This window comes from Erinaceus europaeus, chromosome X, assembly GCF_950295315.1.
Source record: "Erinaceus europaeus chromosome X, mEriEur2.1, whole genome shotgun sequence".
Classification (NCBI taxonomy): Eukaryota; Metazoa; Chordata; class Mammalia; order Eulipotyphla; family Erinaceidae; genus Erinaceus; species Erinaceus europaeus.
The window spans coordinates 55,459,623-55,478,932 of record NC_080185.1 but is presented as its reverse complement, the minus strand read 5'-3'; the positions used below and the strand labels follow the sequence as shown (position 1 = coordinate 55,478,932).

At 39.8% G+C, this 19,310-nt stretch overlaps 1 protein-coding gene across 3 annotated transcripts in view; it reads left to right on the top strand.

The window, feature by feature from the left end:
- The window catches only part of MID2 (midline 2), a 160,722-nt gene that overhangs the window by 126,168 nt on the left and 15,244 nt on the right, over positions 1 to 19,310 (top strand). For 2 of the 3 annotated variants that reach the window (XM_060182618.1, XM_060182616.1), the window contains exons 6-7: positions 6,219 to 6,346; positions 16,826 to 17,059. In XM_060182618.1, coding sequence (XP_060038601.1) covers positions 6,219 to 6,346; positions 16,826 to 17,059 — 362 coding nt within the window. The remainder of the gene's footprint in view (positions 1 to 6,218; positions 6,347 to 16,825; positions 17,060 to 19,310) is intronic. The other variant, XM_060182617.1, reaches the window with a different exon arrangement.

Sequence of the window (19,310 nt, the reverse complement as noted above, 5' to 3'; positions counted from 1 at the left end):
AAAGTAAAAGGGTTCCTCTGTCCCCACAACCTCTCTAGCATTTGTTGCTGCTGTCCTTTTTGATGTATGCCATTCTTACAGGAGTGAGGTGGTATCTTAGTGTTGTCTTAATTTGCATTTCTCTGACAATCAGTGACCTAGAGCAGTTTTTCATGTTTGTTAGCCTTTTGGATCTCCTCTGTAGTGAATGTTTTGTTCATATCCTCTGCCCATTTTTGGATGGGGTCATTTGCTTTTTTGGTGCTAAGTTTGCTGAGTTCTTTATATATTTTGGTGGTTAGTTTCTTGTCTGATGTATGGCATGTGAAGATCTTCTCCCATTCTGTGAGGGGTCTCTTTGTTAGTTTAATAGTTTCTTTGGATGTGCAGAAGCTTTTCAATTTGATGTAGTCTCATTGGTTTGTTTCTGCTTTAGTCTTCCTTGCAATTGAGTTTGATTCATCAAAGATGTCCTTGAGGTGTAGGTGGGAAACTGTTTTACCAATGTTTTCCTCTAAGTATTTGTTTGTTTCTGGTCTGACATCTAGGTCTTTGATCCATTTGGAGTTGATTTTTGTTTCTGGTGAGATAAAGTGGTTCAATTTCATTCTTCTGCATGTTACAACCCAGTTTTCCCAGCACCATTTATTGAAGAGAGCCTCCTTTTTCCATTTAATCCTTTGGGTCCCCTTATCAAAGATTAGATGTCCATAGGTGTGGGGACTGAAATTCTTTTTCACCATTATATGCTATAATGTATTGAGAACAAATATTTCAGTTAACATGAAAACTTACTGGTAGAAGTATTCCCTCCCTATTATAAATATTACTTACATTTATCATCCCAAATAGAATACAAAGACTCCAGATAATATTGTATGTTGTTTAAATTTAAGAACACAAATGTATGTGTGTATATGAATTATGTGCTCATATGTTCATACACACAGTGTGTTCATATATCCACAGACAGAAATGTTCACATACACTTAATGTCCTATTTTTTATTTATTTGTTTGTTTTGTTTTTTTGGACTGGCTGTTTACTCAGCCCTGACTATTGGTGGTACCAGTGACCTTTCACATTTAAGTCCTGTGCATTATTACTGTGTAATCTCTTTAAGCCCCAATGCCATTTTTTTCTCATGAGAACGCAGTTCCAACTTATGATAGTGCTGGAGATTGAACCTGAAACCTTGGAGCTTCAGGTATAAAAGTCTTTTGCATAACCATTATCCTGTCTTCCTGACCTTTTAACTCATTCTTAACCTTAGAGCTACATATGGGAACATAGCATTGTGTGTGTGTGTGTGTGTGTGTGTGTGTGTGTGTGTGTGTGTGTGTGTGTAAAAGACTAGAATAACAAAGACATACATCCTATTTTTGAAACTAGCAATATATAATTAACTTTCACCCATCATTGAATATTACTATACAACCTGATTTACATTTGTCTTATAGTACTTTATCTTTTATTAAATTTTTATTTATAAAAAGGAAACACTGACAAAACTAGGATAAGAGGGGTACAACTCCACACAATTCCCACCACCAGCTCTCCCTATCCCATCCCCTCCCTTGGCAGCTTTCCTATTCTTTAACCCTCTGGGAGTATGGACCCAAGATCATTGTGGGATGCAGAAGGTGGAAGGGGATTGCTTCCCTAACTGCTTCCCCACTGAACATGGGCATTGGCAGGTGAATCCATACTCCCAGCCTGTCTCTCTCTTTTTCTAGTGGGGCAGGGCTCTGGGGAAGTGGGGGTCCAGGACACATTGGTGGGGTCATCTGCCTAGGGAGGCCCGTTTGGCATCATGGTAGCATCTGGAACCTGGTGACTGAAAAAAGAGTTAACATATAAATCCATACTGATTGTTAACTAATTATGAACCTAGAGGCTGGAATATTGTAGATGAAGATTTGGAGGTCTCTGTTACGAAGATTTAAGGTCTCTGTTTTAAGATAGCTAATAGTCCTATTATAGTTATATTCCAAAGGTCCCATGACTATATTAGTTTTTTCCTGAGACTGACCTCTGATATGCAGGTGGACCCAAGTTATTGTCTGGGGAAATGATTTCATTGCTGGAAAAAGTGCTAGAAAGTTGGATCAGGGAAGAGAGTAACTGCCAAATATGGGAAAGGTATATAAATATTGTTGACTGTAGACCCCATCGATTTGATCTGGGGCCAATATTCAGCTTAGGAGCCTATGTAACCTCTGCATCCCTGTAAGTCTGAGCTCACATTCTGTGGTCATGAGTAGCAATGTTCCAAGCTGCCCCAATTTCAGGATTCATCTTCCTCAGGTGGTAGACAGAGTTTGTTATCCAGCCTCCCTTTGGAGGATGGAACATTCTCTACCGTTGTTGATCCACATTGAGGGCAAGGACCTATGGGGGCCCACAGAGAGGTCTATTGTGTTGTTCTTGATGGAGATAACCAGTGACAATGGAGAGAGGGATCTATTCGAGGTCTAGGCCCATCATGTCTATGTGGGATCTCAGGACTCCCCAACTAGGGCCCCAGCTGATGGGGTGGCCTGATAGTGACTAAATAGTCATCATTAAAGTATACCAGTCTCTTGCCCTTATTCAGCTTTGGTAGTCCTTACTCTGATAAGGTTAGCTTTGGAGTGACTGAGGAAAGTATAATAAGAAGTAGGTAAAGAGGCTATCTAGGTCTAAGTAGAAACTTTCATTAGGAACTTTATGGTGTCTTTTTAGGTCTTTCTATGTGCTTGCTGCATTTATTGACTCACTGCAGACTATTGTGCACTTTTGCTTTCAGGTATATATTTTGCCCTGTTTTATGGATATATGTGTACATATACCCTATCTCATGGGACCTGGTCTATATCTTGGTTTTGAGGCTTTGTTCGGAAGTGAACTAGACAGAATGGAATTAGAGAATCTTATGAGAAAAGGAAGGTGTCACCTGAGTAATGAGGCTGAAGGGTCGATATTCCATGCCTGACATCTCTGGACACAGTCGGAAGTGAAGCATGCTGAGGTGATATGTGTTGCATTTCCCCCACACCTGGAACCTCTAGGGTGGGGCTCACTTTCCTGCATGCTTCTCTCAATTCATACCAAATAATGCTGCATCTGATGATCCCAACCTAATCAATGTAGTTTATCTTTTGATCTATAACATTTAAGCAGACCCCATTGTTAGGCAATTAGTTTATATGCAGTATGTTGAGCATGCTTGCACTTTTAGACTATCTTGATCTTTAATGCTAAATTAAACTCCAGACTTCATATCATTTTTAGTTCTAAAAATATGAATACATTATTTAAAATTGGAAATCAAGCTTCTATACGGAGGTCTGAGAGAATTCAGAGTATAAAGTTTGCACTTTACCATGCATGAGACCGTAGGTTTGAACAGCATCAAGGAATTTCCATGAAGGATTGGGCGGTTCTTTGGTATCTCTCTCTTCCTCTTTTGGATCAAGCGGATTGCTGAATAGTATCATACATATGTGAGGCCCTGAGTTCATTCTCTAGCACCACAATAAAATAAAATCACCTGTATGGCCATTATTTTGTAGTCTAAGTGCAGTTTCATTTAATTTTGCATTTCTTTGACTTCTCATGAACTAGACTTCTTAATGTATTTGTTGGCTGCTTTTTTTTGTGAATCCACTTGTTGTTTTAGTTGTTTATACTCCTGCCACCATATATTTTCTGCTCATTCCTAGAAACTTTAAAACCTGATATGCCTCCTGCCTCCAATTGTGATCCCATGTATTCCATCCACTGCATCTGGAGAATTCTTTCTGAAGTATACATTTGATCATATTACTCTATTACTGACATGTTTCAGTGACTCCTGTTGCTCTTAGAATAGAGTATAAAGTTAGTTACATGGTCTACAATATGGAGTGATTTTGACTAATGGTCCAGCTTTTAGGCAAGAGAGAACACATGTATACTCTTATAGTCTTTGTTTAGTCAACTCTTACTCATTGTGTAAGTTATTACTTAAAATGAACTCCCTGAAGGGAAATTTCACTTACTGCTCAAGTCTCTGACAAGTGACACTTAAGTATGCCCCACTGCTTTGGCAGCTGCAGTTCTGTTAACTTACTTAGTATCTTTCTCTTCCATTAATATCCCAGCTCTTGTGGACAAGGACCACAACTAACTTGTTCTCTGTGTACTTCTGATATCTAGCACAGTGCCTAGAACATTTAATCAAGTTTAGTAACTATGGAATGAGAATGGGTAAATGAATAGAAGAAAGAAAGAGAGAGAGAGAAAGAGACAGAAAGAAAAAAAGAAAGCAAAGAAAGGGGCAGTGAGGGAGGAAGAAAAATGGATGGATGTATGGATATTGAAGAGGCAAGATAAAGAAGACATTCCACTAGCCAATTTTTTAAATATTTATTTATTTATTTATTTCCTTTTGGTTGCCCTTGTTGTTTATATTGTTGTAGCAGTTATTATTGTTGTTGATGTCATCGTTGTTGGATAGGACAGAGAGAAATGAAGAGAGGAGGGGAAGACAGAGAGGTGGAGAGAAAGACACCTGCAGACCTGCTTCACCACTTGTGAAGCGACTCCCCTGCAGGTGGGAAGCCAGGGGCTCGAACTAGGATCCTCATGCCAGTCCTTGTGCTTTGTACCACGTGCGCTTAACCCTCTGCTCTACCTCCTGACTCCCCACTAGCCAATTTTCTATTTTAACTCTTGCCCTAAAAACGTTTCTCTTTTCTTATCCATGAAGTCTTAGGAGAGGGCTAAAGAAATAACCCTCCTGAAGAGTGCACTTGCTTTGCTATGTGTGTGACCCAGTTTCCAATCTAGCCCGCATGGCACTGAATGAAGTTTTATTGCTTTGGCATCTTTCCTCTCTTTCTGTCTCTCTCTCTCTTTCTGTCTCTCTGTATCTTAAAATGTCGGCCCATGACAGTGAACCCCTCCAAAATAAAAGACAATGCTGAGACCTGAATTTTGCACTGAGTTAGTTGCTCATATGTCTTAAGCATCTGTACTTCAGAAAGAGCCGAGAACTATTACTGGTAAATGCATACTAGGATATATATGCATGACAATACATATTTTTTGACTACTCATCCCTCTAAAATTGGTCTACCATAAATGAAGTATACAAAAATATAGTGTTTTTTTTTTTTTTTCAAAAGAAACTGTAAATGATAAGGGTACCGCGTTTAGGAACTAGTGAAGATAAGTTCAGTTGTGTTTCTGACCCAACTTGGGAAAAGTTACTTTACCTTTTTTGTTTGTCAGCTTTGCTACTTACAAAATGGAAATGGCATCTGCTGCATCAGCTTATGGTATGGAGTAAATTAGACAATGTATGGAAAGTACATGCATATTGTTTTATGTATACTAAATGCTCAATACATGTTACCTGTTGTGTTGTTAGTAGTCTTTTAGTTACTCATTCTGCATTTATTTATTCACTATGCGTTATTCGCATTGTGTTAGGAACTATAGAAGATAAAGGTGTACAGTACTAACCCTGATCTCAAGATACTTAGAATAAGTTAGGGAGATAACACTATCATAGCCTAGTACAATTAGAGGATAATAGAATTAAATGCAAATACTTTAAAAGTTCAAATGAAGTACAGTATTTAGGGCTGGGCAGATAGCTCACTTGAATAGTGTGCTGCTTTACTATGTGTGTGACCCAGATTTGAGTCATGCCCCTACCACATTTGAGAAAGCTTCAGTGCTATGGCTTCTTTCCTTCTCTTTCTGTCTCTATCTCATCTCACTCTATGTCTCTCTCTGCTTCTATCTTAATGAAAAACAAGTAAATAAAAACTATATTATTTAGGGAAAGATTTCTGCCTAGTCTCAGTATATTTACTTGATGTTTAGTATAATAAACAGAAAGGGAGAGAAAAACATTTCTCAAGCTGTTCATACCAAGTATAAGCCTTCAAAGGTCTAGTTTTGCTGCTGCCTGCCAGATGGAAAATGATGCAGAGGGGAAAAAATCCTGTATTTACTCCTCAAAATTAAGACAGGATGGAGAAGTATGTTTGAGGGGTGAACATATGTGAATAAATATGCTATGATCCTTAATTGGTTCCTGATGATTAAAATGTAAATGGCTTCCACTAGTAAAGCACAGATATAATTTTTTTCATTTAATGAATCAAACCCTACAAGTTGTTTCTTTTTACCCTGTTAAATCAGAAAGTAAATACTGGATAAAAATTACAAACCAATTTTGATGATATGTTTTTTCTCTTTTCTAGGGTCGCTATGGCAACTGCATCTTCTCAAGTACTGATCCCGGACATCAATTTTAATGATGCCTTTGAGAACTTTGCTTTAGACTTTTCCAGAGAAAAGAAATTACTGGAGGGGCTAGATTATTTGACAGGTGTGAAAATCTTGGACTTTCCTTCCCATCATAATCCTTTTCTTTTGCTGTGCTTTTATTTTAAGATGATCTGGCCAGGGCAATATGCATAATATAAATCATTTAGATGTTTTACAACCTTTAAAATGAAACATGTACTTTAGATAGAATTCATTTATTTTCCTTTTTGAAATTGTATTATCTTTATTTATTGTAGAAATTAAGAGGGAAGGGGGAGATGGAGAAAGACAGAAAGACACCTGCAACACTGCTTCACCACTTGCAAAGCTTTCCCCTTGCAGGTGGGGACCAGGGGCTCTAACATGGTTTCTTCCGCATTGTAAGAGGTGCACACAACCAGGTGTGCCACCACCTGTCCCCTTTCTTTTCCTTTTTTTTAAATTTATTTTTTATTTAAGAAAGGATAAATTAACAAAACCATAGGGTAGGAGGGGTACAACTCCACACAATTCCCACCACCCAATCTCCATATCCCATCCCCTCCCCTGATAGCTTTCCCATTCTTTATCCCTCTGGGAGCATGGACCCAGGGTCGTTGTGGGTTGCAGAAGGTGGAAGGTCTGGCTTCTGTAATTGCTTCCCCGCTAGGTGTTTCACTTTCTAACAAAGTCTTTCTTTTCCTTTTTAAAGACTTTCTTTTTACAATATTTCCTACATGTTTAATTTTATTTATTTGATAGATACAGAGAAATAGATAGGGAAGGGAGAGGGAGGGAGAGGGAGGGGGAGGGAAGGAGGGAGGGAGAGAGAGAGAGAGAGACACTTGTGGCAATGCTTCAACATTTTTTTTTTTTTTTTTTTTTTTTTTTTTTTATTTCTTTATTGGGGGACAAATGGTTTACAGTAGAAAATAAAATACAATAGTTTTTTTTTTTTTTTTTTTTTTTTACTGTTTCACTATTTTTTTTTTTTTTTTTTTTTTTTTTTTTTTTTTTTTTTTTTTTTTATTTAAGAAAGGATTAGTGAACAAAGGCATAAGGTAGGAGGGGTACAACTCCACACAATTCCCACCACCCAATCCCCATAACCCACCCTCTCCCATGATAGCCTTCCCATTCTCTAGCCCTCTGGGAGCATGGACCCAGGGTCGTTGAGGGTTGCAGAAGGTAGAAGGTCTGGCTTCTGTAATTGCTTCCCCGCTGAACATGGGCGTTGACTGGTCGGTCCATACTCCCAGTCTGCCTCTCTCTTTCCCTAGTCAGGTGTGTCTCTGGGGAAGCTGAGCTCCAGGACACATTGGTGGGGTCCTCAATCCAGGGAAGCCTAGCCAGCATCCTGGTGGCATCTGGAACCTGGTGATTGAAAAGAGAGTTAACATACAAAGCCAATCAATTTGTTGAGCAAACATGGATCCCAAGATTGGAATAGTGGAGAGGAAGTGTTGGGGAGGTACTCACTGCAAACTCTAGTGTAATGCTGCTTTCAGGTATGTATTTTGCAGTAGTTTATGGATACGTGTGCACATACGCTCTCTCTCACAGAAACTGGTATATGTCTAGGTTATGGGACTTTGTTAGAAAGTGAACTACCTGAGATGAAATTAGAGTGTACTATAAAAGGAAAGGTCTCACCCGAGTAATGAAGCTGAAGGGTTGTCACTCCACACGTGAAGTCTCTGGATACACTCTGAGGTGAAGCATGTTGAGATGGCAATCGTTGCTTTGGTTAGGTTGTGATCGGCGGATGCAATATTATTTGGTATGGAATGGGAGAAGCATACGGGAAAGTGAGCCCTATCCAAGGGTGCCAGGACTGGGGGAAGTAGGGGCTCTATAGTGAAGATGTGAGGTTCCTGCTGTCTTAGGGTTCAAAAAGACAATCAATAGTTAATATTACCCACACATTATTTGTTAATTGGGTTAACTTTGAAAAGTCCCTTTGTTATGGTTTGCTGTACAGTACCCAGTATCTTGTATATAGCTGTGCTATTGGAAGCTTCTAATCTACTTGGTCTAGGCTTTTGAGAGAGTCCGCATATCAAATACGTAGCCTATCTATTAAAAAGATTCAGTTTGTCTTTTGAGAACCTTTGAGACATACAATTGATTTCCCCCTCTCATATTAATTAACTACTGATTTATATGACTACATTTTGCTAGGAGTGTACATAAACACCATTCCCATCACCAAAGGACCGTGACCCATCCCTCCCGCCCATTCCCACCCCCCACTGGCCCAGGAAGCTACATGTCTACTCCTCACCACTGGGTTTTTACTTTGGTGCCCTACTTACAATTTGATCAGGTCCTGCTTTTAGTTTCCCTTTCAAATCTTCTAAGTCAGCTTCTGTTGATGAGTGGGATCATCCCATACTCATCTTTAACTTTCTGACTTAGTCCACTTAACATAATTCCTTCTAGCTCTGTCCAAGATGGGTCAGAGAAGGTGAGTTCATTGTTCTTGATAGCTGCATAGTATTCCATTGTGTATATATACCACAGCTTTCTCAGCCATTCATCTGTTGTTGGGCACCTGGGTTGCTTCCAGGTTTTAGCTATTATGAATTGTGCTGCTATGAACATAGGAGTACACACCTCTTTTTGGTTGGGTGTTATGGAGTCCTTGGGGTATAACCCCAGGAGAGGAATTATTGGGTCATATGGAAGGTCCATGTCTAGCCTTCTGAGGGTTTTCCAGACTGCTCTCCACAGAGGCTGTACCAATTTACATTCCCACCAGCAATGTAAGAGGGTTCCTCTGTCCCCACATCCTCTCCAGCATTTGTTGCTGCTGTCCTTTTTGATGTATGCCATTCTTACAGGAGTGAGGTGGTATCTTAGTGTTGTCTTAATTTGCATTTCTCTGACAATCAGTGACCTAGAGCAGTTTTTCATATGTTTGTTAGCCTTTTGGATCTCCTCTGTGGTGAGTGTTTTGTTCATTTCCTCTGCCCATTTTTGGATGGGGTCATTTGCTTTTTTGTGGCTAAGTTTGCTGAGCTCTTTATATATTTTGGTGATTAGTTTCTTGTCTGATGTCTGGCATGTAAAGATCTTCTCCCATTCTGTGAGGGGTCTCTCTGTTTGTTTAATAGTTTCTTTGGATGTGCAGAAGCTTTTCAATTTGATGTAGTCCCATTGGTTTGTTTCTGCTTTGGTCTTCCTTGCAATTGGGTTTGATTCATCGAAGATATCCTTGAGGTGTAGATGGGAAAGTGTTTTACCAATGTTTTCCTCTAAGTATTTGATTGTTTCTGGTCTGACATCTAGGTCTTTGATCCATTTGGAGTTGATTTTTGTTTCTGGTGAGATAAAGTAGTTCAATTTCATTCTTCTGCATGTTTCAACCCAGTTTTCCCAGCACCATTTATTGAAGAGAGCCTCCTTCTTCCATTTAATCCTTTGGGCCCCCTTATCAAAGATTAGATGCCCATAGGTGTTGGGATTTACTTCTGGGCTTTCAATTCTGTTCCACTGGTCTGTGTGCCTATTTTTGTTCCAGTACCATGCTGTTTTGATGATGATGGCTTTATAATATAGTTTAAGGTCTGGGAGTGTGATGCCTCCATTTCTGTTTCTTTTCCTCAAGATGGTTTTGGCAATTCTAGGTGTTTTCAGGTTCCAGATAAATGATTGTAGTGTTTGTTCTATTCTCTTAAAGAAGCTTGGTGGAACTTTGATGGGTATTGCATTAAATTTGTATATGGCTCTGGGGAGAATGTTCATTTTGATGATATTTATTCTTCCAATCCATGAGCATGGGATATCTTTCCATTTCTTGGTATCAGTTTCTATCTCCTTGAGTAGCGACTCATAGTTTTCAGCATACAAGTCTTTCACTTCTTTGGTCAACTTTATTCCTAGGTATTTGATTGATTTTGCTGAAACAGTGAATGGGAGTGATTTCTGGATGTCTTCTTCTTCAGATTTAGTGTTTGCATAAAGAAATGCCACTGATTTTTGTACATTGATTTTGTAGCCTGATACCTTGCTATATTGCCTAACAACTTCCAGTAATTTTCTACTGGATTCTTTAGGTCTTTCTATGTATACTATCATATCATCTGCAAATAGTGAGAGCTTGACTTCTTCCCTTCCAATCTGTATCCCTTTGATTTCTTTCTCTTGCCTGATTGCTATGGCAAGAACTTCCAATACTATGTTGAAGAGTAACGGTGACAGTGGGCAGCCCTGTCTAGTCCCTGATCTGAGGGGGAATGCTTTCAGCTTCTCTCCATTGAGTATGATGTTGGCTGTAGGTTTGCTATATATAGACTCCACTATCTTGAGGAATTTCCCATCTATTCCCATTTTTTGTAGAGTTTTGAGCATGAATGGGTGTTGGATTTTGTCAAAGGCTTTCTCTGCATCTATTGAGATAATCATGTGGTTTTTGGCTTTGCTTTTATTGATGTGATGAATGACATTGATTGATTTACGGATGTTGAACCAGCCTTGCATTCCTGGAATGAATCCCACTTGGTCATGATGAACAATCTTTTTGATGTGTTGCTGTATCCGGTTGGCCAAGATCTTGTTTAATATTTTGGCATCTATGTTCATCAGAGATATTGGTCTGTAGTTTTCCTTTTTTGTTCTGTCCCTATCAGCTTTTGGTATCAGGGTGATGTTGGCTTCATAAAAGGTGGAAGGGAGTATTCCTGTTTCTTCAATCTTATGGAATAGCTTAAGAAGTATGGGTATTAACTGTTTCCTGAAAGTTTTGTAGAATTCGTTTGTGAAGCCGTCAGGTCCAGGACTTTTGTTGTTGGGGAGATTCTTAATAACGGTTTCAATTTCTTTGTCTGTGATTGGTGCATTTAGATTTTGTAGTTCTTCTTGGTTCAGTTTTGGAAGTGCATAGGTTTCTAGGAATTGTTCCATTTCTTCCAGATTCTCTAGCTTGGTGGCATATAGTTCTTTATAGAAGTTTCGCAGAATTCTCTGGATTTCTGTGGTGTCAGTTGTGATATCTCCTGTATCGTTGACAATTCTATTAATTTGAGTCTTCTCTCTTTTTTGTTTGGTGAGTCTGGCTAGGGGTTTGTCAATTTTGTTTAATCTTTCAAAGAACCAACATTTGGCTTCATTGATCTTTTGTATGGTTCTTTTATTTTCGATGTTGTTTATTTCTGCTCTAACTTTAGTGATTTCTGTCCTTCTGGTTGCTTTAGGGTTCCTTTGTTCCTCTTCCTCTAAGTCCTTGAGGTGTGTAGTAAGTTCGTTCATTTGGGCTTCTTCTTGGTGTTTAATATGTGATTGTATAGCTATAAGTTTCCCTCTCAGTACTGCTTTAGCTGTGTCCCAAATATTTTGATAGGTTGTGTCTTCATTTTCATTAGTTTCCAGGAACATTTGAATTTCCTGTTTGAGTGAGTGTCTGACCCAGTGGTTCTTAAGGAGCGTGTTGTTTAGTTTCCAAATTCTATGTCTTTTAATAATTTTCCGTTTGTTGTTAAAAGTTAGTTTTACTCCACTGTGGTCTGAGAAGATACTTGGGATGATTTCAATGCTCTTGAATTTATTGATGCTGTCTTTGTGGCCTAACATGTGGTCTATCCTTGAGTATGTGTTATGTGGATTTGAAAAGAAGGTGTATTCCAGTTTTTTGGGGTGGAGGAGTCTGAAAATGTCCAAGAGGTCTAGTCTGTCAATCTCTTCATTCAATTCTCTTATATCTTTATTGGTTCTCTTCTTTGTTGATCTGTCTAAGTGTGAGAGTGGGGTATTGAAGTCTCCCACTATTATTGTATTACTATTGATGTATTTTTGAAATTGTTTCAATAGGTGTTTAATGTATTTAGATGGTCCCTCGTTGGGTGCATAGATGTTAATAATTGTTAAGTCTTCTTGGCTGATTGATCCTCTTATCATTATGTAGTGTCCTTGCCTATCTTTTATTACTTTATTTAATTTAAAATCTATCGTGTCTGAGATGAGAATGGCTGTTCCTGCCCTTTTTTGTGGACCGTTAGCCTGTATGATAGTTTTCCATCCTTTCACTTTAAGTCTGTGTTTATCTTGTTGTGACAGATGTGATTCTTGCAAGCAGCATATGGTTGGGTTATGTTTTCTGATCCATCCCCCCACCCTGTGCCTTTTGATGGGTGAGTTTAAGCCATTGACATTTATTGATATTATGGATTTAATGTATTGTAGTGCCATTGTTCTAAGAAACAATTTGTTTGCTCTGATATATTACAAGTATTATAGTGATGTTCTTGTTTATAAGAGGTCTTTTAATACCTCTTTCAGGGCCGGCTTGGTGATAGTTGCCTCCTTTAACTGTTGTTTGTCTAAGAAGGTTTTGATCCCTCCATCTAGCTTGAATGAAAGTCTAGCAGGATATATAATCCTTGGTTGAAACCCTTTTTCATTCAGGGCTCGATAGATATCTTGCCACTCCCTTCTGGCTTTTAGAGTTTGAGTTGAAAAATCTGCAGAAAGTCTTATGGGTTTTCCCCTGTATGTGACTTTTTGTTTCTCTCTTGCAGCCTTTAGGATCCTTTCTTTATCCTTACTTCTTCTCATTGTGACTATGATGTGTCTTGGTGTTTTCAGGTCTGGGTTGATTCTGTTTGGTACTCTCTGGGCCTCTTGCACCTTGATATCCTTTCTGTTATTCAGGTCTGGGAAATTTTCTTGTATTATTTCCTCTAGGATGTTTGCTTCCCCTTCCTCTCTTTCTTCCTCTGGCAGGCCAATTATACGAATGTTACTTCTTTTGAGATCATCCCATATGTCTCTGTTGTTGTTTTCAGTGTCTCTCAATCTCTTTTTAAGCTCTTTCACCTCTTTCTTAGTTTTCTCTAACTCATCCTCTGTCTGACTAATTCTGTTTTCTGCTTCTGTTAGTCTGCTTTCCCTTGCCTCAGCTTCTTTCTTCATTACAGCTATTTCAGCTTTCAGTTCTCTAATTGTCTCAAGATAATCAGTATTTTCCTTGGGGGTCTCAACTGTTGTTTCCCTAATACTGCCATTTCTTTCCTCCAATGTTGTTTTCATTTCTGTGATTAATAAGTTTATTATTGCTTGCATACTTTTCTTATCTATGGTTACTTCTGACTGATTTGTGGTTTCTTCTGGGCTCTTGTCTTCATTCATTGGGGTAGCAGTTTTATTTGTTTTTAATCTACCCATTTTTTTTTTAATTTATGTGTTTCTCTCTTTTTTTTTTTTTTTTAATGTTCTGTTGTTCCTCAGTTGTTGTGTTTTGAGCACAAGTAACACTGTACTAAATACCTTTATGACAATTGCACTCACCAACCTCCGGAATAACCGTAGCAACTGAAGTAAGTATTGAAGGAGTTTAATCGTTACCAGTTAGCCAAACAATTTCTCCAGTCCGTGAAAAAATAGTAACCAAATCCCAGTGAAGAAAGAGAAAAGGAAGAGAGGATAGCAAGAATAGACAGTTATGCAAATCTACTATCCAGTGTATATTCTAAGGGTAACAAGAGTGTAAAGGGAACTAGAGCAGAGATACACACATAGAGAGTCCACTCTGGGTCAGATTTCTTCCCCAAAGTAATTCAGAAATTCAGAAAGGCAAAGAAGAAAGAAGTGTATGACAAGATTAAAAAAAAAAAAAAAAAAAGAAAAAAAAAAGAGAGAGATTGAGAGAGATAAGAGAGAGAAAAGGGAGAAGATAGGAAGAAGAGTTGTAATTAAAGAGCAGTGCGAGGAACTTCCCAAATGTGTATCAGTGAATTAAAAAAAAAAAAAAAAGGAAAAAGAAAAAAAAAAAAAAAAAAAAAAAAAACCCTGTTTGGTGGTATGGGGTATCCTGCTAGTAGCTGGTCCCAGGCACTGCTTATGGGGGGAGGGGGGGCGGCGGGAAGGATGTATGCTTGAAAATTAAAAGGAAGAAAAAAGAATTTTTTCCCCTACTCTAATTCTTAACCCAAATTAAGTTATAGAAACATCCTTGGTATGACCGTTTTGGCCCCTTATTGGATGGCCTGCTAAAGGCAGAAAATCCTATTGTTTACACGAGATGTGTCCGGAGCTCAAAGGCTAACCGCTTCTGCTTCTCCGGGCGCCATCTTCCGGGAAACCCCGCCCTCCAGACTTTTTTAAATGATTTCTCAAAAATGAACACTAGCTCCAAGTCCTTTGATCCAATGAGAGCTATACTCAAGAAGTCTTTGGATCCACCCTCAGGGTCGCGGTGGACCCTGGCAACTCCCAAGAGGCAGCCCCCGAGCTAAAGTGCTCTCTCCGGGTCCTCTGCCCGCCGCGCTCTGCAACCGGCGGAGGAGCCGCCTTCCCGGGCGGGCGGAGGACAATGCCCGGCGCACTTGCCTTGCCTGGCGCCGCCTGGGAATTCTGGAGCCCCGCTAGTCCGTGTCACCTTTGCTCTAATTGTTAACCCAAATTAAACTGTAATAACTTCTTTGGTGCCCTCCCCCTTATTGACTGGCCTGCTAAAGGCAGAAAATCCTACCTTTGCCGGCGATGCTATCAGAGCACTCGCTGTTAAGCGACTTCTCAGGCCGTCGCCATCTTACCTCTCCCCCCAACATTTTTAAAGTTATCCCCCTGCAGGTGGGGCGTGAACCCAGGTCCTTGGACATTGTAAAACGTGCACTCAACCACGTGTGCCACCGCCTAACCCCTAATAGAATATATTTTATGTAATAAGAGATAACGAAGATTTGTCAGACATTTATGGAGGGCATAATGGGCAGATGGCATCAATTCTTAAAGGTAGAAGATGAAAAGGATTCTCCTGATAGGATTCTCCTTCTAAGCCTCTCAATAATGCATATGTGCATTTTGTGAAGACATAACTTAGAGGGAAATTAAAGATTTTTAGAGACTGCTTCACATGTATGCAGATGTCATTCAAATGGTTTTAGGGAAACTTGGGTGTTACTAGATAAATAAGGAAATATACAAAACATTCGGCTTGCAAACAACTTTATAAAAGGAGGAACGCAACCAGGCAAATATAAATGTTTGTTGCCTTCAGGATTATTGAATGACCATATCATGAGAAAGCTATAAGTACATAATAACTATGTGTAATCTATTTTGCCAATGTATTAGTATATATTTACAATGTTCCTTATGTTAGACCCTGTATACTAATATTATATCACAAATTCACACAGCAATCTATGAGGTCAACAACATCCTCATTTCTTTTTTTTTTCTTTTTTTTTTTTTTTCCTCCAGGGTTATTGCTGGGCTCGGTGCCTGCACCATGAATCCACCGCTCCTGGAGGCCATTTTTCCCCCTTTTGTTGCCCTAGTTGTGGCAGCCTCGTTGCGGTTATCATTGCCATTGTTGACGTTGCTCTGTTGTTGGATAGGACAGAGAGAAATGGAGAGAGGAGGGGAAGACAGAGAGAGAGGGGAGAGAAAGATAGACACCTGCAGACCTGCTTCACCGCCCGTGAAGCGACTCCCCTGCAGGTGGGGAGCCGGGGGCTCGAACCGGGATCCTTACGCTGGTCCCTGCGCTTTGCGCCACGTGCGCTTAACCCACTGCGCCACCGCCCAACTCCCAACATCCTCATTTCTATGAGGTGCAGTAACTCATTAATTTACATTTGGCTGTGCTGCTAAAAAGACATGGCTACATGGCAGTTGGGCTGTAGTGCAACGGGTTAAGCACAGGTGGCACAAAGTGCAAGGGCTGGCGTCAGGATCCCGGTTCGATCCCGGGCTCCCCACCTACAGAGGAGTCGCTTCACAAGCAGTGAAGCAGGTCTGCAGGTGTCTATCTTTCTCTCCCCCTCTCTGTCTTCCCCCTCCTCTCTCCATTTCTCTCTGTCCTATCTGTCAGCGATAACAACAATAATAACTACAACAATAAAACAAGAAGGGCAAGAAAAGGGACTAAATAAATAAAATAAATATTTAAAAAAAGAAATAAAGGGGAGTAGGGCTGTAGCGCAGCGGGCTAAGCGCAGGTGGCGCAAAGCACAAGGACCGGCATAAGGATCCTGGTTCGAACCCCGGCTCCCCACCTGCAGGGGAGTCGCTTCACAGGCGGTGAAGCAGGTCTGCAGGTGTCTATCTTTCTCTCCTCCTCTCTGTCTTCCCCTCCCTCTCTCCATTTCTCTCTGTCCTATCCAACAACGACAACAACAATAATAACTACAACAATAAAACAACAAGGGCAACAAAAGGGAATAAATAAATAAAATAAATATAAAAAAATTTTAAAAAAAAGAAATAAAGACATGGATACTTGTTTTGAAAAGAAAATAAATGTTTAAGGGTCATTTATAAGTGGCCAACTGGTTCCACTAGCCATATATTTACTTACAGGTACAGAGTTGACAATTGGGCAATATTCTCAGAAATGTATGCTTACATCATTGCCTAAAATATACGCCTTTGATGCAGAAATGGTTTCAGGGACTGGAGGTTTCAACATTTTGATTTTGGTTGCATAGTACGTGCAACCTAAAAATATTATTTCATTAAGAAAACCTTCTCTCTGTAAGTTGTTGGGTTGGGCGGTGAGACTAAAATTCCAGAATGGCTTGTATGCTTTCCTTACCCTGTTCTCTACTGTTCCTTCCAGCCCCAAACCCGCCATCTATCCGAGAGGAGCTCTGTACTGCCTCCCATGACACCATTACAGTCCACTGGATCTCAGATGATGAATTCAGCATCAGCTCCTATGAGCTTCAGTACACCATATTCACTGGCCAGGCTAACTTCATCAGTAAGTCATGGTGTAGTTGGGGCCTGTGGCCAGAGATAAGGAAATGTAAGGAAGCAGTAAGCTGCTCAAGATTGGCCGGGGCGCCACGAGGCAAGTGTTTGTAAGACATGTTAGGTTCTTGAGTACAGTGTTTCATAGACAGTACAAGCTTCCCCAGGGTATTGCAAAAACCTTATTAATGGGTGAGAAGCAAGTTGTGTGTTTCCTCACTGGGGCCATTCCCATTTTTTTTGATGTGCTCCCTGGCCTTTCCTCAATTAATTCATGTCACTCTGCTCTCCCAAGTCAGAACATAGCTCAGAAGCCATCTGTGGATAGCTAAGTCACCATCATTGCTGATTCTCTGTGTGTGGACATCTATCACCTTGACTTCTTCCATTTCATTTTTATGGTGAAAACAAAATGTTCAAAAACTGCTACTTCCTCTAGTGTGCCGATTTGTAGCAAGCCTCCTGCCTCTGTCACACTTCCCTCTACCACTTCTTCCTTTCTTCTCCCAAAATTATACAAAATGAAGAAATGTGTCATGGGATTGCAAAATGAAAGATTTCCAAAAGTTGGTTGGCTCACTGGTGATAGTTCATCCTCTGACAAACTGGAGGAATACAAGACATAGTAGGAGCTTAACTCATTAATTGCCAGACAGTAAGGGTACAAATGAGCCTCAATGCACTGGAGAAAGACGGAAATGAAAGCAGAATTAAAATTGGATACAAGATCAGAACCGATACCTACCCTAAGGTTGCGCTAGTTTATTCTTTTACTTTTGTGTTTGTGCTTCTCTAAGTTCAAAGGACTATGAGGAGGGTATTTTTCCCTACAAAACTCTCCTAACAAGCTTCTTTTTCCTGTTTTCTAACAATTCTGGGCCGAGTATGAGAGGGGAGACTACACTGGGGGTCAGACTCTAAAAGAAGCAAACAAATAGTCAAAACAAACAAACAAAAACACTTGCCTCCTGCAGCTCCTCACTAAGCCATTTGGCCTGGTAGCTCTGCTCCTGGGTGAATAGGACCTGAGACCTCAGTCTTGCAAGTCCTATGCTCTACTGATGAGCAATTTTCCAGGCCACAGATAATTCATCGTGTCCCTTTTAAATGTGCTCTTTTCCACGCTCAGTTCTTTGAATTACTCCTTGGAAGACATGGCTTCAAACCTTTTGCCTTTCTGATATTCCTTTTTATTAACACACTGCTCTGTTTGTCAAAGAACAGTATAAATTGTCCCTGAATGTGAACATAGTACTCCCAGTGTGCCCACAAAGGACAATGGGGTTGTTTCTTTCATATACCAACTGATGCCCTCCCCTGACACTGGCCTCTATCTCTTTCTACTTTTTTTGGGGGGGGGTGGATTAATGGTTTACAGTAAATACAGTTTTTGATACATGTGTAAAGTTTCTCAATTTTCTGCAAGACACTCGTCTCTTTTCTAGTAGCCATATTGACTACTGAGTATTAATTGAACATATAGTTAGCTGAGACTTATATGCATTACAGATTCTGTTCCTAGTCAGTTGAGTTTTTGACTATAATACTTTGAGTGTATCTTCAGTTTTTACTTGTTGTTTGATAATAGTCCACAAAAGCATAAGATCACAGGGCTGGCTGTGTCCATCATAAAAGTTCTGTGCTCCACCCCCGCAACCAGGAAAATTGCCACAGCTGTCATTGTGCTTTCATGAGAGTTTAGTAACTTTTTTTTTTACAAGTTCATGTGTTTCAATTCTTTAGTTGCACACAGTTAATTTTAAATTCACATTTCTGTCCCCCAATACATTTGCTTTTCCTCCCAGACTGCTTCATGTCCTCCTATTATGACTTATGGAAAAATAGAACAGCACAGGGTCAAGATCAGATAATGTGAAGAAAATATTTATGTGACAGTGGGCAGATAAGATGAAGTGCTTTTACTAGGACTAAACACATGTGATGATTCTGCATCTTAGCTGTAACTGCCAGGCTGATAAGTAAGGTGGATTGAACTTTACATTAAAAAATTACTCCCTGGAAGTCAGGTGGTAGCTCAGTGGGTTAAGTGCATGTGGCACAAAGCACAAGGACCAGCATGAGAATCCCGTTTTGAGCCCCTGGCTCCCCACCTTCAGGGGAGTTGCTTCACAGGCGGTAAATAAAGCAGGTCTACAGGTGTCCTACCTTTTTCTCCCCTTCTCTGTCTTCCCCTCCTCTCTCCATTTCTCTCTGTTCTATCCAACAACGACAACAATAATAACTACTACAACAGTAAAACAAGGGCAACAAAAAGGAAATAAATAAATACATAAATAAGCAAATATTTTTTTAAAAATACTTTAAAAAATTACTCCCCATTGAGGCTTCTC